This window comes from Haliaeetus albicilla, chromosome 4 (genome assembly GCF_947461875.1).
Source record: "Haliaeetus albicilla chromosome 4, bHalAlb1.1, whole genome shotgun sequence".
NCBI lineage: Eukaryota > Metazoa > Chordata > Aves > Accipitriformes > Accipitridae > Haliaeetus > Haliaeetus albicilla.
In genome coordinates this window covers 51,755,994-51,783,445 of record NC_091486.1, presented here as the reverse complement: position 1 = coordinate 51,783,445, position 27,452 = coordinate 51,755,994, and the positions used below count along the sequence as shown (strand labels likewise).

The window sequence follows — 27,452 nt, the reverse complement described above, 5'->3', positions numbered from 1 at the left end:
ACCTTTTGCTCCGACCTTAGATCTCCGTTTTGGTAGACCGGACAAAGTTGTAATTTTATTTCTGTCCCCAAAATGAGTGGGTCTCCTGTGTTTGCATCACCCCAGGGGGTGATGGGGTGATTTCTTAGGGGGACCAAGTCCAGGAGAGATACTGGTCAGAGGTGGGAATTGCTCCCAGCTCCGTTGCCACAGCACGGAGCGCAGGGGACCCAGGCTGACCTGGGGCAAAGGGCTGGGGGGACCCCCCCCGGTCCCCAAGAGGGGCTGTCGCTCTCCCAGCGGGAAGCGTGGGGAATTTTGGGGCTCCCATCGATCCATCCCATCCCACCAAGGGCTGTGCCCCCTCCCCGCATCCCCGGGCTTTCACACCGCCCGGGACTGGGGAGGTGCTGGTGGTTGGTGGTGGTACTGGTGGGGGGGAGGGGGTCCCGTCTGTCCCCTCCGGGATACGAAAGAAGACGGGACCGACCCCCGGGGGATGGGGTGGGGAAGGATAAAAGGGCGGGATGAGGATGGCGTGTGGGATTCAAAAATGCGGCCAAAGCGCCTCTGCCGGGGTTCTCCGCTCGGGAAAAACGTGTGGCTGCCAGGAGGGGGGGGGGAAGAAGAGAAGCCCCGCAAGGGCAGATCCGCAGAGCTGTCGCTGCTGCTGTCGCTCGCAATGAGCCGCTCTCGGAGCAGAGCCTCCCCACGTAGGTAAATGCCCGGGGTGGGGAGGGGGAGGCCGGCTTCGCCTGGGCGCATCTCCCCGCTGCATCCCGCATCCCTTCCCGTTCCCCCCCCCGGTGGCACAACCGAGGGGCTGGGACCGGGGGGGGGGGGGGGGGGGGGGCTTCCAGCAAGGAGCCGAGCAGCGGGGACACGCAGCCCTGAGCCGGGAGGGTTTGGGGTTGGTTTGGTGTGGTTTGGTTTTTTTGGGGTTTTTTTTTGGGGGGGGGGTGGTGGTTTGGGGCATTTTTTTTTTTTTTCTCACCCATCGGGAGGGTGGGGGGATTTTGGGGAGGGTCGGGGAAGAGGATGCAATGAGGCTCCCCCGGACTGGGTGATTTTTTTACAGCCTGCCTCCTCCTCCCCCAGCCTCCCCCCCCCCCCCGGTTTTGGCTGGCTCGCTTTCCAGTTGCTGCATGAAGGGCTGTGCTTGTGGCGGTGTGTGCCCGCTCCCGGAGACGTGGCGCACCTCCCTCGGCTGAGGCCGGGGAGAGGCCGGGGGGAAAAGAGATTTATTTTTTTATTTTTTTGGGGTATTTTTTTTTTTTTTCATTTTTTTTTTTTACCTGTCACATTTATCCTAGAAAAATAAAAAAATAAAACGGGCCAGGGCGAGGGAGCCCGAGGCATCCCCGGCACGGGGGGAGTGCGGGTGTGTGTGCGGGGGGCTCCCCGCCGCCCCCCGCCGCACCGCAGCGTGCGGGCACCCAGCGCGATGCGCCCCGGGCTGAGCTCTGCGGAATAACGCGGCCGCCGCCGGGCTGGGGGCGGACGGACCCGACCGCTGCCAATTCCCTCTTGATGTCCATGAATGCAAACACCATGATTTTCATGATCCTGGGCGCCTCTATCGTTATGGTAAGAGATTTTGCTTATTTCCCTCCTCCCCCCCCCTCCCCTCCCTCCCCGCACCGTCCCTTAGCCCGTGCACCTCTGTGTGTATGCGTGCGTGTGCGTGTGTGTGTGCCCCATTAAACACCGAAAAATTATTTTCTTGACGACTGCTTCAGTCTTTGGCAATCAAACTAGAGTCAATGTTTTATTCCATCATCCAGAGTTGACCAGATGCCTTGGTTATGGGCTCTTACAGGCAATAGCTTGCTTGATGGACATGAATGCGTTGTTGGACAGATTTCACAATTACATCTTACCGCATCTGAGAGGGGAAGACCGAGTTTGTCACTGCAACTGTGGAAGGTAAGTTACCCGCATAAGGGCTCTCTCGCCTGTGTCCCCCCCCAGCCCCTTCCCACCTCATCTCATGGGAAAGGCACAGCGAGGTGGTGGCCGGCAGCAGGGTGCTGCTGGCTGGGCTACCATTTTTGCATTCCGGCTGTGTCTCACCTTCCTCAGCAGCTCCTGCATGAACGCAGGGGGGGGTTTTGGTTTTTTTTTCCGGAAGAAGAGTTTTCCGTGGGCCTGGAAGTCCATTTTCCTTTGTGTGCATGCTCGTGTATATGCATCTGCAAGCCCTGGGAAAGTGAGTAACTTTCGTTTAAACGCTTGTCATTTTGTCTTTGTTGTCACCCGGCTGCGTTGTTTCTCAGCGTGTTCGTGGTCTGGGTGTTGCGGTTGGTGGTTGTGTGCCGTAAACGGAATGGGGTTTGGAGAACCGAGAGGATCTGCGCCCAGGAAGGAGTGGTGCTGTCTAGGACAGTGTCACTTTGAGGCTTTGTAATCTTTGATCGGCTTTTAATTCTCTGTGGCTTTTCTCCCGAGAGTTGTAATGATGCCGGACAGAGCACACCGAGGTAGCTGGTCTGTGCTTTTGTGGAGCATTTAGTAAGCTGAAGGCATCGGGGTGGCTTCTATGCCAGGAGTAACGCCTTTGCTGTGTATAAGTTTATGACTGGACAAATACCCACCTCTCTCCAGGCAATGCGTAATTCTCCTAAACAACGTAGCGCTCCTCGTCTTGCGTGTAATTGCTGAGGTGCTCAGCTCGTAACTGGGCTTTGGCCGGGCTCTCCGTTAGAGCCTGGGGACCGAGTTTCAGGGAGGTGAAATTCTCTTTTCCCTCTGGGACTGTTGTCAGTGATCCTTATCCTGCCTTCCTAGAGGCCTCGTTCCCCTCCCGTGCCTGGTTACTCACTGCCTGCTGGAGAGTTTCTTGTCTGTGGGGGAGTAAAGCAGCATGAGGCTGTGCCAGCTAAAGGACATGCTGGGAGAGCCCTCCCCTGCCACATCCAACGTTTAGATTGAGCTTTCCTCCTCTTCGAGCTGCCCCGGGAACCGGCTGCATCCCATCTCCTAGGCGTCACGGTCCTCCGGTGTCCCTGGTGTGGAAGCTAAACTGAAACCGGGATGTGCGTAGCTTAACGAAGGGAAACGGCTTTGCCCTTCCACTCTGCTTCATCCACTGACGGTGGTCGTTACCTTTCTCCCCACGGTTCCTCCTCGGATTCCCGTGGCGAAACAGCGAAGCGGGTACAAGCAGCACATCCAGGGCCAAATGCAGCCGGGTCCTGAGCGGTCCAGTAAGCAGAGCCTAAATACCCGGCTCCTTGGGCACCTCTGTGTTAAGGTCAATTGGGAAGACTGTGGACAAGAAACGTCCACGGTGTCTTTGACTTGCTTTGGCAGGGATTGGCTTTTTCTTAGGTAATGTTTTGGAGCCTTCTTGATGTTTTTCACTAGTTTGAGAGTTTTCCTCTGCCTCTTCACCCAATTTTTCTTTTTTACTTGTCACAGCTGTGTTCAGTGGTGGTGAAAATTGGCTGCTGGTAATAGACTTTAACATCATCCGGAGTGACTGAGGAGTGTCAGGTCTCACTGGTGGTGTTGGCAGAGTGCCCCTTCTGCCCAAGTCTGAGAAGGTGGCAGGGGGACTCCTCTCTCCTCTAACTGTATGGCTGCAGAGATGCTGTTGAGGCAGATAAATTAGCCATGGCACTCTCCCCAGACATAGTTAGGTCATTTCTTAGAAAGTGCACGAAACAGCTTCCAAATTGTCAAGCGTGGATCTGAGAGTAGGTAAAGAGCAGAAGTTTACCAGTTGCCTTAGGTATGTAGAAGCAATGGCTCTTGCCAACAGAAATAGCGTAACAGTCTCCGCTCCCGGGCACGGACTCTTATCGTGCGTGAGCATTGGTTTCAACGTGTTCGTGCTCCGATGTAGGAGACGCTTGCACAAAGCATCCCTATACTATGGGACCGTGTGGCCTCATGCTCTAGTCTGTAATCCTCACCCGCTCCCTGTGAGCTCTGACCTGCTGCCTGAATGCCAGTGTCTCCAGTTCTCCCATTTAAAAGGCAGGTGATGCCGAACGCGCCTTGTCCTTTTTGTCAGCTGTCCAAGCGCCCTGAGTGCAGGCCTTTTAGTGCACAGAGCGCGAGCCACAAGCAATTCTGCCTTGCGCTAGGCAAGGATGCGTCCTGAAGCGTGGTGTGAACGGCGGTACCGGGGATTGATAAAGGGCTCTTAATTTGCCAATAACCAAAGGGAGTCCTTGGAGGAGCGAACTGGCTGCAGTTCAGTGTGTTGCAGGGAGGAACGGGGAAAATGAGTAAATGTTGCAGAAGTGGAAGGGAAGGAGGAATTGGAATAAACGAGGATTGACGTGTGATGGGCTGAGCTGCTGCGATTACCGGTTTTGCCTCCTGCCCTGGTCAGTCACACCAACTAATTCATTCAGAAATCTTTTCCTTCGGCTCTGCTATCCTGGTTTTATCCTTCCTCAGGGTATCAGAGTGAAGCCCTTCCCCAGGAATGGCCTCCCACGTCTAAGTACCCCAGGTTGGACCGTGAGTACCTGGCCTTGGGCACCCAGCGTACAGCTCTCCAGAAGGAATCAGAATCCGCGCTGAGCTTGTGTCAGCGTGAGGGGCTGGCAACTCTTGCCTTGCTGGCGATGGCTGTGGACGGCGAGGGCTGACTCTGTGTGTGCCGCAGGTGCCGGCTGAAGCCGGGCACGCCAGGGGATTTGGGGGTCCCGCGCCTCTTTATGTCCCACCTCATCCCTGCAAGGCTGCAGGGAAAAAGCCCAGACTTCAGCCCTCGGCTGCTCTTTGATACCAGACGAAGTCCCTGCCGCTCTTTGATGCTAGGGTGCCCTTCCCGGCCAGAAGACGGGGAAGATTGCGGGCAGCCCTGGGCGTTTGGCTCCTGGCTGGGACCACGGCAGGCGGGAGGGCCAAAGGCAGATGTGTGTCATTAGAGCATCCGCGACCCGGCTCTCCGCTCCCTTGGCAACGGGATGGGGGCCTGGCTGCGTTTCCAGCTCTCCTCACTTGTTCCTATCCACGCTTTCTGCTCCCCGCGGAGGGGCGGCTGGGACACGGTGAGTCTCCCTCCAGTGGGTTGGTCTCTGGTGGGAGGCTGGTAGGCAGCGGCGTGAGCCGTTCCCAGGGCTGTCCCAGGCTCTGCCCACATTTTGGTGGCTCCAGGCTCTTTAGAGTTGCCTGGGTGCATGGCCAGCAGGGCAGACTGTTCTGGCTGTCTCCTCAAAGAGCCCGTCAGGTTGCGTGGAGGTTTGGTGACTGGGGTCTCGCCTCGTGGGCAGCGATGTGTCTTTCCCTGGACTCTGCCTGTTCTCCTCGCCGTGGGGGACTGGGCCCAGCAAGAAGGTCCCAGGACAAGCAAAAGGGAGTGCTAGCTTACGGCACCCTGCCCACATCTTCCCGAAATGCCCTCTGCCAAACCTAGCCTCATTTCCTGCAGCGGCGGACTGTACTTTGGGTTTTTTTTCCCCATGTTCCTAAGCACCCGGTGTGTTAGCAGTGACTGGGGTGAGTCACTGGGGTCAAGATATTTGGGGAAGAAAACCAGCCCCATCTTCAGGTGCTGCTGAACACTGGATGCTTGGCACTGCTAGGGCTGATCTCCACCCTCGCCGTGCACATCCCCGTGGGGTCAGGGTCACTGGGGCTATTTGAGGCTGAAGCTGTTGCTTGTCACTTTATGCCAGGAGCAAGGTAGCAATTTGTCGAAGTGACCTCGCTATGCCAGGCCCTGGCAGGTGCTTTTCAGCTCTATGATGGCAGAAGGGAGTTGTGGCCTCTTGCTGGACACAGCAGAAGAGAGAAGGTGCTTGTGAAGGCTGTGCCGTGCAAAGTTTTCAGTGGCTGCCAGTGGCTGCGGGGACTGGACCCCATGGCTGTGTGGCGCCGGGAGGTAATGCTGTTTGGAGTTACACGTGCAAGCTGCCCTTCTCTCCCACCCAGCAGAAGCAGGTGGTCAAGGCCGATGCATATTTGCGGTCTGTTAAGTGGCAACATCCACCGAGCCACGCTTTTCAAGTCTGAGCCAACGTGGGCTGGACAGTGCCTTTGCCACAGGAGCGGTCCTGCTCCGAGAGCCGAGACGGACGCTCCTCTGGGCTGCGAGTGGGAGCAGATGTACTCCTGTGTGCAAGTGGGGTGTCACTGTTAGGCTGGACCGGTGCTTTCCCACTCAGCTGCCCTTGCTGGCAGCACTAGAGCCAGGGAAGGCAAAGCTGCCAGAACCCCTGAGGCCAGTCGAAGTGCATCTACAGCTGTTCGGTGGGAAAACGGTCCTGCCAGTTCCCTGGGAAGGGAAGCTGGTGTAGTGATGGTGCGTGGAGTGAGAGCGTCAGCAGAGAGACAAGGCTGGCCCTGGTACCTGCTACTGATACGGAGCCCGCGCAGATTCGCCTGCTATGACGGGGACTGTTCTTCTCTTAACATCTGCCTTCTTGCCGGGGGAAGAAGGGGTGACAGCCACATTTACACTCCTGCTGGCTCCTGTTGATGCCATGCGGGAATGTGCCTGCTGGAGCAGATCCGTGGGGGAGCTTGGCACTCTCTGTCCTCGGCATGTGGAGATATTCAGGCTGTCCAAATCATTATGCTGGGGCCTGCTTGCATGCAGGCAGCCCAGCCCCTCTGGTCCTACCTCCTCGGGATGCACCGATTCCCAGGAGAGAGCAGGGCTCTGGAGGACTGCAGAAGTGCAGCGCTGCCCCAGTCCGAATGTCTCCGTCCCAGCCAGTAAAGGGTCCTCTGTGGAAGCAGAGAGCTGGCAGCAGATCAGGAGCCGGGTGATGTCATGCAAAGGAAAAACACCAAAGGGCGTCCGTGGAGGCAGGGTGAGTTGGAGAGAACAGATGACACCTGCATGGAGCAAGGACCCGTCAAAACAGCCTGGGGGCCTTGGAAGTTCCCCGTCTGGGAAAGGACAGGGAGCTCAGGAGCTCTGGCCTGTATTGCCTTTGCCACTGACCTTCTGAGTGACCTTGGGTGAGTCTGTCCTTCCCAGGCAAAGTCTCTCCCCGTGAGCGGGGTTGGAAAAGGACCGAGAGAAGTGTCAGCCTTACCTGAATGCCAGTACCCTGCAGCAGAGCTGGGGCCCTGGCCAACCCTCAAGTCAGCTCTTCCTGGCTGAGGGATACTTCAGCCCTGCTCTCAGGAGGCTCTGATCCAGGAGGGAAAGACTCAGGGCAAGGCTATGCTGGAGCTCTCCCGAAAGGCTGGCGTGCACGGAGATGCTGCAGCGCAATGGGCTGCTTTCCCAGGAGAGTAGCTGGGCACGGGATGGAAATGCGTGAGGTGGCTGCTGGCTGGGGCTCTGCCCCGGTGCTGGGGTCCCTGGCAGCACCAGTGACCCCGGAGGATGGCCGGTGGTGCTGGAGCAGCGTTGTCTTGCGGCATCGTACATTCCAGTAATGCTGCTCGCTGGGCTCTGTCGGTGAGGGGCCAAATGCTTCCACCCACACTCAGAGGAGGGACAGGCCAGCAGCACTGCTGTCGGGAGGTACACAGAGAGTACATTTTTCCTCCGTTTCCTCATTTTCCAGCCCCTCTGGAAAAGTCATTAAACCTCTCTGTCCCCAGATCCTCTGTGGATGTGCTGGGAGCGCTCATTGCCTAGCGCTGGAGACCACCGGGGCTTCTTGGGCTCCTGGTAGCCGCTACAATGCAAAGAGTCCCGGGGAGATGTTTTCACCCGTGCAATGGTGCCATCCACGCTGGTCTGCAGACTGGCTTTGCTGGCAATCTGAGAGGTGCCGGGCTGTTTGGCACGCTTGGGGAGAGGCTGCAAGGTCAGACAGGGATGCAGAACAGGGATGCTCTTTGCATCCCTCTAGCTCTGCTTGCAGCCCCTGTGTAGGGCATGCCTTGGGGGGCTGGCCAGCAAGGCGGGATAAGCCGTGTTCCCCCAAATCCTGCTGCAGCTGGAGATGGGGAATGGGTCAGGTTGTGATAACTGCAGCATGAGCCTGGGAGATGTGACATGTCTGCTACCGACTGAGACTGACACCTGCCCAGGAGGGAGCCAAGGCGAGCCAGAGCATCAGTGTGCCGACATCCCCAGCGGAAGGGTGAAGTGGAAAGCGTAGAAGCAGCGATAGGCTCTTTGCATTTAAAATGACAGATCGGCGGCTCTTTTTTAAAGGCTCCCGTGCTGTGCTTTGGCTGCAGCAGCCAGCAACACACGCAAGGTCACTGGAAGGGACAATAGCGCTTTGGGCAGCTCTGTAGTGAAACTTCCCAGCCACGCTGGCCAAGGCTCTGCTCCAGCCCGCTGCGCTGCTTGCCCGGGGAGGGAAGACGTCTTCCCCCTTTGTCACAAAGACTAGGAAAGGGGACAGGGATGCTACAGCTCACGCACACGTGCACAGACACAAAGCGTGCTCCCTTAGCGCAGCAGCTTCAGCTTCTCACCTGAAGCCGGGTTACGGTTCTTTTCCTACAATTACATCTGCTTCCCGTGGAAGTTCCACCGCATCCAGGGTGGGCATGGCTGTTAGGGGTAGCGCGTGATTAACCTAGTAGGAATAATTTGGCCCGGATCTGTTGTGACAATTGATACCAGCTTGAACTGCCCAGGAATTGGCCCTCGGGTTATTTGGTACCTCTTTTTCTTGTAAAGAAACATGGTCAGGATGTGGGTTTACCTTATGAGGACCACAGGTACTTGGTGACAGCTCTCTCATGGCCGAGGGTGCTGTGAACCCCAGAGTCCTCACATCCACATCAGTTGTCTGACTGCTGGCTAAGGTAATGCAAGGCTGAAGGAGACTTTTGTCTCTTCTCAAAGGTCTTTGGTTGGTGAAACCGGCACTGACGGGAGGGTTACATCAGCCCCTGGACAGCCACATTTCTGAAAACAAGGTCTGGCCGAAAACATTTGCTCTGAGGAGCTGCCCTGCCAGAACCTGGGCTCCAGCACTGTCTGCCCTCCCTGGAAGCGCGCTGGCGTGGAGCTGGTGGTGCCTTGCTGCACCCACGTTATGCTCATCTTGGAGGTGATATGTTCCCTCGCTGGATCCAGCCCCCAGAGCCATCCAGGCCACGTTCCAGTTTCCAATTCCCTTGATATGCGGTGGGGACCCTGGACCTTTGCGCACTATTAATAACGTGCTGTGCTGATGTGCCAGTGTCTCTGAATCACTCCTGTCACATCCCCAAGGACTTGAGCTGCAACAGAAAACTTCTGGGGGTCTGTCCCTGTTCTCCTCCCCATCTCCAGTGGCACCACTCAATCCCATCAAGCCAAAACAAAGCATAAAAGATCCCTGCAGCCCAGATCTCTCAACTGTTGCACTAGCAGGAAAAATTCATCTTCCTGAGCCTTGCTAAACCCTTTCCAGAAAACTCTGCAGAGTGGAAACCTAGCACTGGCATCTCCACTGTACAGAACTACTTTGGTAACTCAGGGTTCCCCAAAGCTGCCTGGAAGGTAGCAGTGCAGGGTCTCAGGTGCTTTCCTGGCGTGCTTTAGTGACAGGAGGCTTTTCTTTTAAGGCAACTTGCACCTGGGATCCAACTTTGATTTCTGATACTTGGCAAGTTACGTTGCCAAATCCAGATAGATCAAAGTTTTTGCTCTCTGTTGAATTTTGCCCCTTATGAATTGTCTTTGGACTTCTTGGTGGCTCACCATACAACAGGATTGACTCCTTTCTCCCCTGGGCATGACTGTTCCACAGCGTTTCAGGCTGTACAGGCAAAGGGCTGGCACAGAGGTACTGTGAGGACTGAATCCCTCCTTACGGAATGCTGGAAGCCAACGGTCGCTTTGTGTGTCCAGCCCCAGCCCACACATGAACAGTGAGAAAGGTTTAAACCAGCCATCATTTTCTGGAGTTTCCTCCCTCCGTTGTCTGTCTGAGATGCACCTTATGGCTCATGGGTATGCAGAGATGTTGGTGCAGTCACGTTAGAGAAGTTGCATTGAAAATAGTTGTTATCAACTTCAGTTGCACCCCAGAGCTGGTTATGTTGTTTTTCTGTCTGCCCCATGCCATCCGCAGCCTCTAGATCTAAGTGACCTACAGACCTAGACTCATTTTGCTGTGGAGCCTGGAGAAGAGAAGGCTCAGGGAGAATCTTATCAATGTATATAAACACATGAAGGGAGGGTATAAAGAAGGCAGACCTGGGCTCTTTTCAGTAGTGCCCAGCAACAGGACCAGAGGCAATGGGCACAAACTGAAGCACAGGAGGTTCTGCTTGAACATCAGCAAACACTTGTTTACTGGAGGGTGACCGAGCTCTGGGACAGATTGCTGAGAGAGGTTGCGGTCTCCCTCCTTGGCGATATTTAAATGCCGTCTGAACATGGTCTTGGGCAGCTGGCTCTGGGTGGCCCTGCTTGAGCAGGAGGTTGGACCAGATGACCTCCAGAGGTCCTTTCCAACCTCAGCCATTCTGTAATAGTGTGGGTTTATGGAAGCCGCTGGGCTTTGGGGACTGTCCCCTGCCCATGGAAAGGCAGCTGCAAACAGAAAAGGAGTGTCAGGCCCTGATTGCTGCCCCCAAAGTGCCATTCAGTCCGGTGGTGACCAAAGAAAGTTAGGAGAGCTGGAGGAGATCCCACTGCAGTGTGCAGAGTCAGCCTGCACCGAGGAGAGGGACAAGGCAGGGAAGAGGTGACAGTGTCCCTTCCCTCAACGCCCTGCAAGCAGAGAACAAGAGCTGTGAAGAAAGCAGACTGTGTGGTAGGAAAAAAAACCCCTCTTGTGAAGCACGTGAGGAGAGTGCTGTGTCCCTGGAGTGCTGGCCGTGCTGCACGTGTGTGTGTGTGTACACATGTAAGTGCTGTGGGCACATCCCTGCTCCTGAGTACTGCGGGAATTTTGGCAGTGGGAGGAGGGTACTCCAGGACTTTTTTCTGGTAGAGGGCTGAGCCCCTCTGTGAAAACCACCTCATGTGTGGAGAGATGTCTGCACTCACTTCTAGGAATGGGTCTGTCCTTGAGGCGTCTGGGAAGTTTTGCTTCTCTCAACTCCAGAGATGGCTGCGTGTTAGCGATGCTCCGCGTGGGGAGGCTTTAGGTAGCCCTGTGGGTGGTGACACAGCGATGCAGAGGTGATATACATACCAGCTCCGGCCGAGGCACTCAAGTCCTTCATCACTTCAAGGAGTCTAGGTTTCTGGAGGTGTTTGTGGACTCAGCCCTTAGGCTGTTTCTGTACTGCAGGAAGGAAAAGGGATTAAGTTAAGGACCTGCCAGGCATCCTTGGAAGTGGCTGGGGAAGCATGGGAGGTGTGCGTGAGGCTTGCCTTTTCCCCTTCTGCAAAGCTGCTTGGCTGTGTTCATGAAATTAACGGGAGCCCTCCCATTCATGAGTAAGAGCTCCCTTTTTGGGACCCCTCCCTCACACATCCTTTGCCCTCTGGATTTTCCCTAGCCAAATGAGGGGAAAAAAAAATTAAAAAAATCTCTGGTTGCAAACCAACCAGCAAGATGAGGCACGAGCAGGGCCTGCCATTAGCCTCGGAGGTCACTTTGAGCCACTGTCAGATGCTATCTCCTTTCTGCTACTGCCCCAGTCTGGTCCCTCGTACTGGGGGCTTTGCTGAATGCAAATGGGGAGCAGTACCAGACAGCAGGAGCGTGGCTAGATGGGTTTCCCATCCGCACCCATCCGCACGCCATGGCACCGGGTCGTACGCCAGCCCTACGTGCCTTGATCTGCCAGGAGCTGGTGCCTCTGGTGCAGGTGGCCTCCATTAAGTCATTGCTGAGATTAGGGCTGTTTTCAGCAGGTTCCTTTGAGTGGAGGTTTGTTTGTGTAAATATTTGGACGTTTCTCAGGCGTGATTATTGAGCAACCTGCACCTCATGCATATTCAGAGGCCTCCAGCGATATTGCCTCCTCTCCGGCATGTGGCAGCAGGGCTGGGTCCGTGGATGCGGGAGGGATGCGAGGGTAGGTGATGCCGGTGGGCAATGCTGGGAAGACCCCGTGCCACTGTGCCCTGGCCTTGAGCTGGGAGCACTGGTGACGCATCCGTGCTGCAGTACCAGGGCTGTTGCGGTGGTTTGATGCGTGCAACCTTAGCGGCGCTGGCAGGCACGTGGGGCTGCTGAACGCACCTCTCCGTGGCTGGCCGGCCATTCCTGGGCTCCCTGGCAGCAGTGACAGCACCTAAATTAGGCAGTGGGAGGTAGCAGGATGGCTAAGCACAGAGCCTGGGCAGCCTCGTGGCTCCTGGCTGCTCTCAGGGAAGGTTAAGGGCCATTTAAAGCAGATGCGGAGGCTCCAGAGCAGCTTGCTCCCAGTTTTGCTTTGCATCCTGGATCCTGGATCACCTGGGATCCTCCTATCCCACAGGCTCGGCTTACCTGTCACAGCTGGTCCCCTCCCATTCAGCCCCCACAGACCTGCCTTATTTTTTTCTACTCCACAACTCCCTCACTCCAGCCCTGCCATTTTTCCTGCTTTTCCCAAGTTAACCAGGGTCCTTCAAGCAGTTCAGCATCAGCCCAAGCTTGGTCTCCGTCGTCTCATTGCACAAATGAACCCAGTTGCCCTTCTGGCGTAAGGCATGGGGCCAGCCTCTCCAGAACCCCCGAGAGAGACGTACGTCTCTGAAAGCTCCAGAGTCCACGCGTTCCCTCTGCCGCTACGGGCGGTTATCGCTGCCTCTTCCCTGAGGAGGATGAGGGAGACCCTGCATCCCAAACCAGCCCAGTCATGCAGTAAGAGAACCTGAGACGGTCTTAGAGCTCGCGTGACTTTTCCAGGAGCGATACGCTGCAGGGTCTCTGCCATCTGCTGTCTGAGGATGAATTCAAGGCATGCTTTCAAGTCCTTCCTCCATGGCTGTAAACATGCTCTGCTCCAATATGTGAAAGATATGATTCTCATTTTACTCCGAGAGACGGGACATTAAGCAAAACAGCACACGTCTGGAGACATGCCACGAGGCTGCTAGCACTGGCAGTCCTGCTTAGCAGAGGATTTTTCTAACAACTCCCGTGGAGCGGTATGTTACGATTGCACTTGCAGGGCGACACAGCCGCGCTCTCAGACTGCGTGTACTCACAGGAGCAAAGTGTTATTGACCTCTGCCTGTGAACACGAACGCAGTAATGCCCTTTACGTCTCGGGGGGGCGACCACTCCAACCTCCCGCTGGCCTTAATATTATCTTCCGTTTTACAGATGACGAACTTTTAGGCACAAAGAGCCTGTGTCAGGAATGCGACGTGAGTTCCAGGCGTGGGTTCAGGTTTCTATACTTTTCTGCCTCGCGCTCTGCCAATTTCTATGCTGACATAAGCACAAAAAAGCCGAGACAGCACTTCTACTCCCGGGGACCTTGGTAGAAACTTGAAGGAATGGTGTTAAACCAGCCCCTGGCCGCAACAGCAGGCGCTGGACGGAAAAAACGTACTCTGCTCTTCTCCACTGATGCTTTTCCCTGTTTCTGTTCCCTGCAACAGGCATCATGTCCATTATGTTATTCCATATGATGGGGATCAGTCAGTGGTGGACTCCTCGGAGAATTACTTTGTGACTGACAATGTAACCAAGCAAGAGATTGATCTGATGCTGGGACTTTTGCTGGGCTTTTGTATAAGCTGGTTTCTGGTGTGGATGGATGGGGTTCTCCATTATGCAGTGCGAGCCTGGAGAACTAGCCGACGGTATGGTAAGTGCAGCCTCATGGGCTCCCTTCTCTTTCCTCAATCCCTTGCGCTGTCCTCTGAGGCTGGTGGAGAGGGACGAGGTCAACAGCCTCGCAGCGTTTATTCCATGCGGATTTGGCACAGGCCTGACCGGCCTCTTTATACAAGCAGGAATGTTTACGTGGAAATAGCCAGCCGAGGATCCTAGCCTTGAGGGCTCTGCTTTGGAAAGCGTAAAGTATGTGTTGGTACAAAGGGGTGGTTGATGGAAAGCAACGTGTTTACCCGTAGGCAGGCTGGCAGATGGTGGTTGTATGGCTGCACATGTGGGCAGAATATTTTCAGGCCAGACAAAACTTCCCTGGAATCTGGATTTTTCTGTGCATATAATTTGCAGCCAGGCACATGCTTATGGAGTGCAGCCTCTTGTGGTTTGTATAAACGTATGACGATGTGCTGACAATGGCAGACATTTCTGTGCTGTGTCACGGATGCAGCAGCTGAGGTTTCCCCATCCTCACTGCTGTTCCAGATGTGTTAATTTTTTTTCCCCGTAGTGACATCAGCCCCACAGGGAAAAGTGTTAGCCATACTAGTTAGTCTTTGGACCACTTAGCTTAGCATCCTGAACTAACATCCTGAGAATGACCAACAGATGCTCCTTCAGAGGCCCTCTCTGCCCCTCTTTGCTCTCTCAGCATGGACATCCCGTGGACTTTAATTTTTGGAGGGGAAAAAAGACAGAAAAACTATTAAAAGAGTGAATGACTCGAAATTCCGTAACAGTATACCTACAGATCTCAGTCTAACTCTGACTGATGGTGCCCGTTAAATTACAACTCAGAGGAAAAGGAGAGTGAGCAAGAGAAAGATTCATCTGTAAACCTGTAAGAAATTTTAATTAGGGAAGTGGACTATCTCTTTCTAAAAACTCAGATCAAAATGATATTAATTTCTCATTAGTCTTCCCAAATCCCCAGCAGCCTGCTTGAGCAGTTTCTGAATCAGGACTCTCTTGAGGCTATGTTGCTGTCATTTCCCAAGCAGAAGGCTAATTGTCAGTGTTTCCAGCGAGATCTAAGGTACCGAGCCAATCTTGAGGCCTTGACACCTGTTTTTGATCAGACCACCTGTGGCTGTGATCTCATCAGTGCTCATAGAGTCAGCAGGGCTGGCAAGAGCTATCCTTGGGTGAGATGCTGTAGCGAGTACAGCAATATCCTTCTTCAGAGCTGTTGCCTTTCGTTACAGAGCGGTGAGCTACAGGCATGGTATTGCCATCTAAACTACCTTCTTGTGAATTGATGCTGCGTAGATTTTTATTTTTAGTAATTCAGGGCAATGCTAGGAATTGGTTTAGTATTTAATCCGAACAATCTTTTTTCTTTCATTTTTTTTTTTTCTCTCTGTGTATGCATATTCTAAGTTTTTAAGAAGGGGCTGGCCAATGGCGCAATATAATGTGCGGATACATCTTCTCAGAAAATAAATGCAGTATTACTTCGCACCCGGCTTTTTCTTCCCTTAGCAACCCCGCCGGCAGTGCTCCTTTCATGGTGCAGAAGGCTGACACCCGCTCTGGCCTGAGACGTTGTCTCTTAGTGCCGTCTTTGTGGTGTCGCACCAGCCACACGGGACCAGTCTGCTCTTAAACTAGGTTGGTTGTTCCACAGCTGTGTGCTTGCGCTGTTCCCACCTCTGTTAACAACCAACCCTGTGTCCTCATAATCAGATGTGCGGTAGAAGAGACCCTGGAAACCCTCCTCATCTAATCTGTAGGTAGGTCAGGTTTCTAGCGTATACTGTGCAACGGGACGTGATGTCTCTTTCCAGTAAAGGTTTTTACATGCCTTGAGCTGTTCTGTCCAAAGCAGTGCGCTTGTGTGCTATGCTGAGTGCATTTTGCTAAAGACAGGCTGGAAAATCACTGGGGAATTTGGAGCAAAATAATGAGTGTTGAGCTTTTAGGTATTTCCTATTAATTCAAATCAACTATGCAAATCTAGTCATTTTAAAGGCAATAAGCAGAAAGTATACCTATGTCTTTGTTGAATGAGTACCTAAGCTAAAACTTCCTTCTAAAGAAAGAAATGGTGCCTGTGACTATGAGAGATAGGGGTAACATAAAATACTGTACTGGTACAGAATGTAGAGCCCTCCCTGAAATACATGAGTACCACTTAGCAATGACTCAATGTCACACTGTGGCCTGATCAGCTTAAATTTTGGTCTATTAGAATAACCTATAGCTCCTTGCTGATGGAAGAGAATTCTTAAAATAGAAAATATTCTATAGAAATTCAGACATCCCATTGCGCTTCATAGTAGCTGCAGTGCTGGTCAGAGCAGTCACATACCACCTCATGGTAGTTGCAATAGTTCGACTTTATGCAATCTATTGTTCTCTGGGACTTTCAAATTCTCCTTTGTGGGGTTGGGATATGTGTATTTCTGGGTGGAATGGCCCAAAGCTCTCATGAAACTGAATGGCAGCTGAAATACTGGTACGGGAAAAGTTTGTGGGCTGAGACCTGAAACACTGGATTAAAAAAAAAAATGATGCTGTCCAGCCTGCACCGGCTGTGGGGCAGAAAGTGGCTTGTGCTGATGTTGCATGAAATCGGCCAATGCTTCAGAAGACAGAAGAAAAGAACAGGGATGATCCGTATGCGGCAGCAGCGTGCTGCTGTTTCCCTGGCAGCTTGGTCCCCGGAGCAGCTCCCTGCTAGCTACGGCGATTAGCAGAGATCAGTATGAGGTTACTACCTTTGTTGAATCTTGCCCCTACTGTTAGCCCGACACTCAGAGTGTGAGTAAGGCACAAAGAGGGCTGGAGGATGGGGCTCATCACAAGGAATTGGTTCCTACCAAGAGGAGAAAGCTGGAGTTTTCCTCTTCTAACTCCCACCCTCACTGTCACGGTAGGACGGTGCAGCCCGTTTGTGCCGGTCTTGAAACGAGCCGTTCCTATAGCAGGCACAACCCAGGTGTGTTTTGCTCGGGGTCGTGTCTGAGGGGTGGGTATCTGTTGATTGCATCCAGGGCACAGGCTGTTCCAAGCCCGGGAGAGGAGCGGGCAGTGCTGTGGATACAGCCAAGACACGAAGTCTGGCTGGGAAATAAGTGTGGTCTGAAGGGAAGCCTCGAGGGTGGCCTTGCCAAGGCCGTTAACTAGCGCCCAGTTTCGGTGGGGCACTCCAGGAACGGGGCTAGGCAAGGCAGGAGAACGTGGGTCTCGCCAATTCCTGTAATATCTCATCTTCCTTCTCCTTTCTGCCTTCCAGACAATTCCTGGTCTTGGATTCCAAAATTTTGTAACTTAAAGGAGTTCAGAAAACGTCATCACAGGCAGTACGAGGAGGCGACTGGGAACATGGTGCACATCAAACAGAAGCTGTACCATAATGGGCACCCTAGCCCACGGCACCTCTGAGGAATGCCTTCCCCTCCAGAGACTGCAGTGAGGTTTTAAAAAGGACTTTGCTCTTCTTCCAGGGGAACAGCTACTAGTTTGCTCCTCTATGGAAGCCAACCGAGGACACAATTTTACTTATCCATCCTGTGTGTTCCTGTGGCACACCACGATGCACAACTAAGCCAGTCCTGGATGCTACGCAGCCAAGACATTGCACTGTGTTCCACATTTTATTGTCAGACTTGTGTATATATGTAAAAAGCAGACAAACAAAAACAAACAAAAAAGAGAAAAGAGATTTGCATTATACTTTCAACCCCCCTTTCCCTGGCATTCACGGCTGTCCTGCACATCCAGCTACCCTATGGGGAATGTTGGCCAAGGGTACAGAGGTGGGACAACATGAAGAAGATGCAGAGTTTCTCATCCAAGAGCTCAAGTCCCCCGTTTCTTTGGTCCTTTGGCTTGGTTTTGCTGTGCTCTGTTCCTTCTGTTGCTAGAATGGCTTGGCTGGTCACAGGTTTGGATGGGGACTGCTGCCAGCTGGTCGTGAAGGCACAGTGTCTCTTTTGCTTTGGTTCATGTTTTGGGGAGTTGCTGGGGGGGGAAGGAAGGCCTGGGAATATATAACTGATTTGTCGTTTGCATTGCTATACCCTGAAACCTGCCTTAAGCAATCCAAGAAATCTTAGTACCAGGGGAACAGTACTATAAGGTATTAGTCCGTTTAACAGGGCTGGTGCCGGCTGGTTTACGCCACTTTTATACTGGTGGTACCTTGCTGATGTCAGTGCTGTTATTCTTCACTAATGCTAGAGAGGAGTCCCTCCTGGTATGTGGGGAGAAGCGTATCGAGCTGAATGGTGTTAGATCTGACTTGCACCCTGATCATACCCCTCTGCTGCATAAGCACGACCCCCCCCCCTTGCCTGGGAGGAAAGGAGCTACTCTCCCCCTCTTCTTAGAGGGTGAGAGCCTGGGAACCTGGTTAATACCACCCTAAGAAACACTGACAGTGCAGTGAGAGGGTCCTGTTAACAGTCCCACTCTTCCTGCACGTGAACAGCCACCTATCTCCTTCTGCTACTGCTCCAAGCTGAAATAGCACTTCAGCAGCAGGTTGGGCTTGGCTTGAGGAACACAGAGAGGCGTGGGCCTGAAGCCAAACTCATCTACGGTATCAAACGTCCCAATAATGGGTTGAATCAAAGTACGAGGAAGCTCTAACATGGTTTTGCCTTTGCTTCCCCTGGTCGCAGCTTAGGTGTGGGTTTCGAGGTAGCTGGCAAGTGTCTGAAACCAACTTCCACAGCCGAAGATCTCCTTCGCTTCCAGTCAGAGTTGCCTGAAGGAGTTGATAAAGCCCGTGGGTACCTAGATGGCACAGTGGTATCTGACTCCTGTAGCAGTCATGTTCTGCTGGGGGAGAAAAGCAGATTCACCCAGACTGCATTGCTTTTGCGCATGCTGGGCAGCAGTCAGCAGTAGCCCTGCTGGCTGCATTGGAAAGGAGAGATTTTTATTGAGAGGAATAAGGGAGGGAGGCACTAGCCCCAAGAATTTAAGATGGTAGCCCTGAATCCCAATCATTTCTCCTTCATCCATCATTTTGTATTGAGAGGGCTTGTGCTTAAATGGGGAAAACATCCAGAACAAAAGGATGATGAATATTATCAGAAACTGCTGGTTTCTTCTATGGATTCCTTGACTCTGCCAGTGGCCTGCTATTGTTTGATCGCAATGTCTGTGAAGAGAAAAGGACACCATGACTCTCGGCTCTTTTCCTCCCTGCTTCAGCTTCTGTGTCTTGGGTTTGGTTTTTTTTTTCATTGTTTCCTATGCCCAGGATCAGTTCAGTTATTTACACGCCCCAAAGCTGGCCAAGAGCCAAACTTACCTGTTTCTCTGCCATTCTTACCTTTGCTATTCCCTAGTGCCTCTTGTCTTGGAGCCCCAGTTTTTGTCTGGGCCTAATAATTGCCTGGTCTATACTTATGTCTGTCTGCTTGACTGTCTGTCATTCAGGACTTCCTACGGTTGTAATGTCTGCAGCCACCTGTTAGTATCTAAAGAATGACTTTTTCCTTAAGCAGCTCCTTTCCAAGATACATGGCTTTGCAACCTCCCTCACTGTAGGAGCTTTGCGCATTTGACCATATGGGCTCATCCTCAAGTGGCATAAGATGCTCACTTCAATGGAGTGTTTCTCATACAATGCCAGATGAGATCTGGCCAAACAGCTGTTCTGTTTGCCCTTGTGTGATGGCACACACTTAACTGACAGCAAAGAATAGGTACTGTATTAAAAACCAGGTAGATGTAACGGACATGTCTTCAGATGGGACAACGTTTTGCGGGGAAGAAAAGTCCATCGTGATAAGGAAAAATACTGAGTCTCTGGAACTAGTTGTGGGGGAAAAAAAGCACTTTAAATAGTCTTCCCACTTGGAGCCTCTCACTAGAGAGACTTAAGGCAGTAACCTAAACTAAGACTGAACTGAAAGTCTGGTTCTGCCCTGCTCTAGCAACTGACCTTAGTTGAAATGTCATTAAATATTAAACTTACAACTGGAAAGAGTGAAGTGATGGCTCACACTGATTAAGTCTGATCCACACCAGAATTTCAGAAGGATATGAGGCTCTGGAAGAGGGGGGAAAAAAAAAAAATCCTACATGGTACATATACCCATTGTTTAAGAACAGATTTTTTTAATCTGCTGTGTCTGCAGCTATTACCTTGCGAGCCTCTCTCTTGTTTACACTTAGTCAAAAAATAAAACAAAAAATACTCTCAGTGCAATTAAATTTACTGGGAGTAATTCACTGGTCTTAAATCCAAGGAAACCAGAAATACCCTCATAGAGCAAGGTTTGTCCCAGCACACACTAAACCAATGGGATTAAGCCTGGGGAACTGACTAGGCCTTTGATTCTCATCCTTAATAAATAAGGGGCAAAGTTCCTTCCCATGCAGGAAGGCCAGGTCCTATTCCTGACCCTTCTTCTGTGCAGGGCTGATTTCAAACAGCCAGCTTAATAGAGACACAAGGTCAGATTCCCGGTGTGAGGTGCCTTTTTCCTCTGAGTTTAGGAAGCTACTGTAGATTCGACCCTATGTAACAGAGATCAGAATATGCCTGTTGCTGGGACTGGATAACTTTACACACCAAGTAAGGCTGCAGCGGTGAGAACTCCCAGCACAGGAGCAGCCCAGGTCCCACGTGCCATTTAACCCGTGGTGGTATGCAAAAGATGCCTGTTGTTCCCAACAGCCAAGTGTCTGCCGTGTTGCCTCTTTGGGGAACGAGATGACAAGCCCCCCTCAGAGAAGCAAAAGGTAGAAGAGGCAGCTGTGTTTTGAGTATTGCAGAACCCCAATACCAGTTGTATTGCCCCAAGCAGCACCTGCTCTCTCTCTGCTTGATATCAGCACTCTTGGCCCTATCTCATCCCCTCAGCTGATTCTGCTCGAGGTGTGAGCCTTACCAACAACGTCTGACTTTGTGGTCTCTTGTTCCTCTGTCCAAGTGAGGTTGCTACTGTCACTCGCAGCTCAGTTGTCTGTAAAGTCTGCCGTCGCACTGTCTTCTTCTCCTGTGCATGTGTTCGTTTTGCTTTTGTCTGGTCGTGGGGGTGCTTTCTCCTTGTTTAATTGTCTGAGGTGTACTAGTGTTGACTTGTCTGTTGTTCTCTTGCCTCTGATCCAGTCTTCACGCACAAAAAAACCAACCAAACAAAAAGAACACAGATTGAAACAACAACAACAAAACCCAAACCCAGCAGCAACCTCAAACAAAAAGGGTTCAGTTGGGAGAAAGCGACTTTGGCATCGGGGAGCTGACGCAACAAGGTCAGGGATGGGCAAGATACCGGTCAGAACCTGTGGAAGAGAAAATATGGGGACACAAAGCTTACAGCTGGCAGCTGTGTCTGTAATGGCAGCTCTGTAGGGACAAAGGAGTGGGAAGTGTGCACCATGTCTTAGCACTCATCCGCCAGATGCTTTGAGGGAGGCTTCTGCAGAATTAGATAGTGGGGGGGAATTTTGTGCCGCCTCAGGATGGGCTATTTTTAGAGCAGAGACAGAGCTTAAAACTGTATGCGCCAATTCTCCAGAGCTGGGATCGGCACTGGAAACATTCTCCTGCATTTTTGGTGCGAGGAGCCCAGGTTTGGCTGCCTGCATGCCGAATGGGTGCGTGCTGGTGGTGGGGATCTGTTGCAAAGGAGAGGTGTGGAGACACAGGTGGAGAACAGCAGAGGCTTGCGAAATCCAGTATACCAATGAGTAGCTCCTTTTTGAATTCAAGCAGCCACTTACCAGCACTGCTGAATAAACCCCTTGCCCCTCAGTGAGATCTCTGAAGGTAGCATAAAGCTAAACCCGTTCTATGCCAACCTTCTTTCCATTCTTACCACCTTCTTTCTTCTTGAGAGAGCCACACATTAAAGAGCAGGCCTGTCAAGCTGGTCGTCTCCTCCACTTTGCTTCCTATCTGGCATCTGTCATTCTGCCACATTCAGTGGCTCAAATGGACGTGGGGAAGGAAGAAGTGACGGGATGCCAAATTCACTGTAGGTGTAAGAAGTGCTGTGCCGGGGAGGGGCTAGCAGAGTTGCATATTGCTTCAGGAATGAGAGAAAAGGAAGGGCCCAAAGCCACCGCACATGGGATTTCAAGCGTAGCCCAGAGTAGACCCAGGTACTATGCATGCCTCCTTCAGCCTGCTGCTCTGACACAATGAGGACCCTTCCCCTTTGAGGAACAGTTTGGGAAGGTGTCTCCTGTGATACCAGCCATCCATCCATCTACCATGCCCTGTTATTTCTCAGCTAGCCCTTGAGCCAGCCAGGGACACATCAGCCGGCCCATCCTGGCTGAGGCATCTGGCAGCACCTATCAATAAACAGTAAAAGACCAGAAGAGAGCCCAAAATGCAGGTCCCAGGCATTCACAGCACAGTAGAGTGGTTTTAGTTACTCTCACTGCTACTCTCTACCTCATTTTCCAGTTGCACTCAGCTGGGAAAAGAGAATCCCTGATAAAAAGGGGTACTAAAAAGAGCCACTAAGATGATTAAGGGACTGGAGCATCTCTCCTGTGAGGAAAGGCTGAGAGAGCTGGGACTATTCAGCCTAGAGAAGAGAAAGCTCAGGGGGGTCAATGTATATAAATACCTGAAGGAATGGTGCAAAGAAGATGGAGCCAGGCTCTTTGCAGCGGTGGCCAGTGACGGGACCGGAAGCAATGGGCACAAACTGAAACACAGGAGGTTCTGCTTGAACATCAGCAAACACTTTTTTACTGTAAGGGTGACCAAGCACTGGGACAGGTTGCCAGAGAAGTTGTGGAGCCTCCATCCTTGGAGATAGTCAAAAGCCAGCTGGATGTGGTCTTGGGCAGCCTGCTCTAGGTAGCCACGCTTGAGCAAGGAGGTTGGACCAGATGAACTCCAGAGGCCCCTTCCAACCTCAACTGTTCTGTGAAAAATAAAAAATGCTATGCAAATGGTGTCAGGTCAGCTGAAGCCCGCTGGCTTTGCAAGACACCAAGAGTTGGTACTTCAGGACCACAGCAGGCAGTGCAAACACAAACATCAATAGCTTCTGCTTACCTTAGATAAGGTCTAGGCAAGCCGAGGCAGGAGGAAGCCCTGGGGGAGCCAACAAGGGAAATCCTGATCCAAGGTTATTCCCCAGCTCAGGAGAAAGCACATTGTGAAGAAAACATTTCACGTGTACTGGCTCCCCTGGAAAAGGGAGGTCAGTGTTCACCCTTCACCGTCCTTTGTATGAAGGCTAGAGGCTTGCAGGCGATAAAGGACACAGGGAGCCTCAGTCTCACTTCAAATTTCTCTTCGAGATAGCTTCACAGCAGCAGTTTAACATTCAGTATGGCATTGATGAAGAGCGTGTGCGGGTGAACATGGAGGTGACGAAGGCCTCTTCTGCATTCAGGCGTCTTTGAAGGTAGAAATAGCCAACAGAAGCTCCCAGAGCACCTCTGGATGTAAAAGAATAAAAATACTTCTATTACCAGAGCATACAGTACAAATAGAAAGACATTCGGATCAACTGCTTTGAACCTGGCTACACTGGTGAAACAGATGTATGTTTCAGTGACAGGCAATGGGATGTAAAGTAGGGGACAGACAGGGCATTATCTGTTAGGCAGGGACACAGGACTGCTGGTTCTACCTTTGGGTGGAGTGAAGATGACATGGTCCTCTTAGACCAGCCCAGCTCACTGTGGTGCCCAGGAGGGCATGAAGCAGCAAGTGAATTTACTGGAGGGAAAAAAAACCCAAACAAACAGACCAAAACAAGCCAGGCCTACAACCTCCATGCATGTGGGCTGTGGGGGTAAAAGAGAAGGAAGCAGAGGAATAGGAAAATGTAGGCAGGTATAAGGAGGAGCTCTACAGTGAGGCTGGGCTGCCAGTTTGCTGCATCCTGGCTAGGCTCTCAGGATACTGTTCCAGTTTTGTGTGTGTGTGTCGGTGTGCGTCTGTGTGTTTATATCTGTGTGTGTCATCATGTGTTCACTGCATGAAGCCTATTCCTCTTCTTTAGTACCTCCCATTCATTTGCACTCTTTCTTTTCCAATGGGGTTGCTAGTTTTAGTGCCCTCTTCAAGCTGAGCCCTGGGATTTCCACCAGAAGGATGGCTCAATCCTGCAAGGCACTAAGCACCCTCAGCTCACAACGACTAAGCCAGTGGAAACCCTTGCAGGACAGAGCACACAGTTTAGGAAGATTTTTTTTCAATAGTACTCTGCAGTGAGAATACGAGAACAAAACTTGGAGTGCTCTTTTCCCTGATTGTTAATCCTTCTTTTCTTTTTTCTGCACTCAAACCAATTTTGCATGCATCAGACAGGAAGAGGTACAACACGTGTTGATACTAACAGAGAGAGAGAGATTATACTCCGCTCTGAGTCTAATCATAGAATAATCTCTACTGTGGTTGAAAAGCAATAATGGCTAATTTTTTTATTAAATACACTTGCACAGGCAAATGTCACTTACAGTCTGTGTTCTCCAGCGGCCATGCTGGGAGTGGTGACAATGTTGTGCTGAAGCTAAGGGGAGCAGCTGAAGGCCGCAGAGAGCTTGAGGGTGGGGGAGGCAATAGAAAAAGCACACTGTGATTTTATTTGGGTCAATGAGTGAGTGTATTTCAGCCATTCCTTCCCTTTCAATAATATGTTTGTATAATAGATAACCAGTTCAGCTCCTGAAACTAAGCCCGTCCTTTGCTGTTTGTCAGTAAAATAGTTTTTTGCATGTTTTGCATCCGAGTGTTTTTTCCAACCCTTTGAACCGAATGATACTCCTGGCATCAGAGGCTGGAGGTCTGCTAGGGGCACCGCAGACTAGCAGGTCACCAGCTTAGGATCAGGGGTTTAAGAGAGGAGGAGGAGGTACAAACACAGCTTGAATGGTGTGGGAAAAAGCCGTGCCCAGCCTTGATCTATGAAGAAGGGCTGTGCAATTTCCCCCGGGTTATGTGACATCATAGGACGCTGTCCCAGATTTTAGCCTGCTTGTCTCCCACTCACTGGGAACACAGGGAAGCACTAAGGCCCCGAACTGATTTTAAAAGAAGATAAATATTTTACTGTTAAAACCAAATCCAGAGAGGAGTGTGGGCCTCTCTTGCCTACTGCCTGCAAGGGCAAGCAAGAAAGGCAGGGTGCAGGCAACCGAGGGCTTTGGCGCAGGCAAGGAGAGGCGTGCTCATTTCCCATTCTAGCAGTACCAAAATCTGACACCGTGAGCCAGCCCTTTAACATTCTTCATTCTGCTCTTTTCTCTCCTAGAACAGGACCACACATACACAAACAGAGCAAGTCTGACACTGAGTGGGACTTCAGTCTTTATGTGCAAAGATGCTGATGCACAAGTTGTTCTACAAGTCTGGGCAAATCTGGGCACATCTTACTCAGGCTTGGTGGAGACACTACGTGAAAGCAGAGCAGCAATAAAAAAAACCCCAACACCCAAGCAAAGAAATCCCCACAACGAGAATAAAACCCACAGCCTGTAGGAGCAGGAGAGAGAGGAAAAACCACCGAGGCAGCAAGGCAGGGAGCTGTTGTCATGGAACTGACTGATAGTTGCAGCACTGGCATCTCAAACTGTGTCTGGGGGTGAAAAATGGCCAGCAACAGAGACAGGTGATCTGATTTTTCTTGAGGTGAGAACAATTAGTTAGGGCAAGAGCTGGAGGACTGCCTGAGGACTTCTCTGAGCTAGCCACGCGCTGCTCCCCTTTGCACATCTTACAAAAATAATGTCATGTAGCCTAGTAATGCTGCTAGAGCTTTGTTCCAGGAGATGCTATGTATCAGAAGATATGACCAAGATTTGGTAAGGCTGTGCTACCTCAAGGAATCAGGGGAAAGAGAAGGAAAACCAGCCAGCAAGGATACACTGTCCCAGGTCATTCAAAGGAGGATCTGACCCATACCTGTCCTTCACCAGGCACTCAATCTCTGCTGTCGGTGCTTGGTTGGAAAAGATGATGAGTAAAGCAGCCTGGTGGCACTTACTGAGTATCCAGTTGATCAAAGTCCTTTGGTTCCTCTTCTACCGCAGCTCAGGTGGGCAAACTTTGCCTTATCCCAATGCCTGAGTGGTTGATGTCAGTGGGAGAGATGCTGACTGAATCACAAGGTCCAGCAGAGCACCAGGAGTCTGTGAAAGCATTGACTAAGGGATGCACATCATGAATGGCCTGAAGATTGCAAGAGAAGCAGGGTGGAGAGGCAACCGTTAGAGAAAGGTTTTTCTATTGTCGTTTTTGGCTTGTGAAATTCTTGTGGGACAGCTGACTTACAATGAGCCCTCAAATTAGATCCTAGCTCCTTGCTCCCCAAGTGATGCAGTTACAGTTGTGCTGCCTCTCAGGATACCCCAGGACCACATCTGCATTATCTGCCAAAAGCTGACACAGCAGCTGGACTGCTCACGCATGCCCATTTGCTGCTACAACACCCCCCTTGTGCAGGGGTGACTAGTCATCCCTACTCTTGTTGCAGCCACATTACCCTCCAGCTCTTCACTTGCAGATGGGTTTGCTATGTACAATCTCCTGTGTTTTGGTTTCTTTTGTGGTGCTTTTGCGTGTCTAGGCCTTTGAGCTGCACTGACACCAAAGGGCTGTGTGTGACTGTAAGCCAGGCCCAAGAGAGGAGAACCCCCTCGCAGGGAAAACGCAGACCTGGCAGGTTGCATGCCAGGTGAACGTAGGGACAAACCGCCCCCAGGAAGCTGCAAACTCTGGCATGTTTTTGTCAGGATCCCTCCAACAGATCCCCATTACTTATATCCATGTGCCAACAGCACTCAGCGGCGGCAGACGATGGGCTGCCTTCCATAAGCAAAGAACCTCCTGGAGCAGCAAGGCTTCCCAGGGCAGGCCAGTGACTTGCATTACAGGCTGGGCAAATGAATCAGATTTTTTTTTTTAAAAAACATATAGGGAGAATAATAATGTTGCGATAAAACGGAGACAGCCACAGACAATGGATTATAAAAGAATCTGAGTGCTGCTTCTCCATTCAAAACACAAGTTGGCAGGGAAATACTTCCTGGGGAGACTCCTGTCTCCCATAAGTCCTACAGCGTGGGACATGCGCTGGTGAGAAAGTGCGCAGCACTCGTATCCTTGTACTTGCACAATGGAACTTTCCTCCCAGCGTATCACGTTCAAAAATAAATACTTTTATGGATGGCAGCTGAGAATAGATAGATGACCACGTTATAAATCTGTCTCCCAGCTGCAACGCTGAAGCACAGAGAAGGCGTTTCAGCTGGCAGTGGCAAAGCTGGGGAGTGATGGATTGCTTGCTAATCCATCTGCTCTTAGATTTGCTCTCCAATAAAAAATACTATTTTAATAAAGTGCTATTAGCTCATAACTCACTCAGTGTCATAGAGAGGAGATAACCTCAGCCTGGGGTTGCCATCCTGTATCCCTGCATGGAGTGTTAACAAATAGCTAGCTGGGTGCCACCTCCACAGGGATATCATTCATCCTGTGAGCTGACAGCAAACTAAACTTACTGATGAGGCTGGCAGAGGTGGCAGAGGCCCTGCATTTAAATCTTTGATGAGGCAGGAGTTGCACAATGACAGGTGGCCTTTTTTCTCCTTTCCTGTTGCATTCCACATGAGCAGCAGCAGTGACAGCAACTGGCACAGCTATTCAGCAGGCGGTAGGGCATGAAATCACCTAGCTGGTGGCTAGGAGCAACGTGCATTGCAAGAGGGACAAGGAATCTCTTTTCAAAGGCAGGATTTAGAGAGCTGGTAGCAATAGTGCCTGAGATGCACTGAGAGAGCTGGCTTCATCAGTCCAACAGCCCACGGCACATGATGTGAAGGAAGGAAGAGTAGCCTGCAAGTGTGAGAGAATGGATGGAGAACTTTATTTCCTGTGGAAATAAAAAATGCAGTGTCAACACTGAAAAAAGCAACACTTTCAAGCCTGATGGCTAC

The 27,452-nt window shown here is 51.6% G+C and overlaps 1 protein-coding gene and 1 long non-coding RNA gene across 4 annotated transcripts; one reads left to right on the top strand and one right to left on the bottom strand.

Moving 5' to 3' along the window:
* The first annotated feature begins 1,003 nt into the window (after positions 1–1,003).
* On the top strand, positions 1,004–24,233 carry TMEM240 (transmembrane protein 240). Of its 3 annotated transcripts, none has more exons than XM_069782679.1 (4): positions 1,004–1,566; positions 1,799–1,905; positions 13,346–13,554; positions 16,816–24,233. In XM_069782679.1, exons 1-4 carry the CDS (start codon positions 1,510–1,512, stop codon positions 16,962–16,964), a joined length of 522 nt encoding a protein of 173 aa, XP_069638780.1. In that variant the 5' UTR covers positions 1,004–1,509; the 3' UTR covers positions 16,965–24,233. The 3 variants fall into 3 exon arrangements, with proteins under 3 accessions (XP_069638780.1, XP_069638781.1, XP_069638779.1); XM_069782680.1 differs by having other exon boundaries at positions 1,008–1,566; positions 1,764–1,905; XM_069782678.1 differs by lacking the exons at positions 1,004–1,566; positions 1,799–1,905 and adding an exon at positions 6,027–6,906.
* On the bottom strand, positions 17,164–26,836 carry LOC104325360 (uncharacterized). The gene is made up of 5 exons (XR_011324490.1): positions 25,502–26,836; positions 22,561–22,949; positions 22,124–22,426; positions 20,432–20,653; positions 17,164–19,587 (listed from the first exon to the last, which is right to left on the bottom strand). It is a non-coding gene; the product is annotated as an uncharacterized lncRNA (long non-coding RNA).
* Between the last annotated feature and the right edge of the window lie 616 nt (positions 26,837–27,452).

What these genes read in the sequence shown, in the direction of transcription:
- TMEM240 (XM_069782678.1), top strand. Translation starts at nt 6,716, where the DNA reads ATGCAAAGGAAAAACACCAAAGGGCGTCCGTGGAGGCAGGGTGAGTTG. An exon ending in GACCTTCTGAGTGACCTTGG is followed by an intron (nt 6,907 to 13,345) that starts GTGAGTCTGTCC and finishes TCCCTGCAACAG; the next exon opens with GCATCATGTCCATTATGTTA. An exon ending in GAGAACTAGCCGACGGTATG is followed by an intron (nt 13,555 to 16,815) that starts GTAAGTGCAGCC and finishes TCTGCCTTCCAG; the next exon opens with ACAATTCCTGGTCTTGGATT.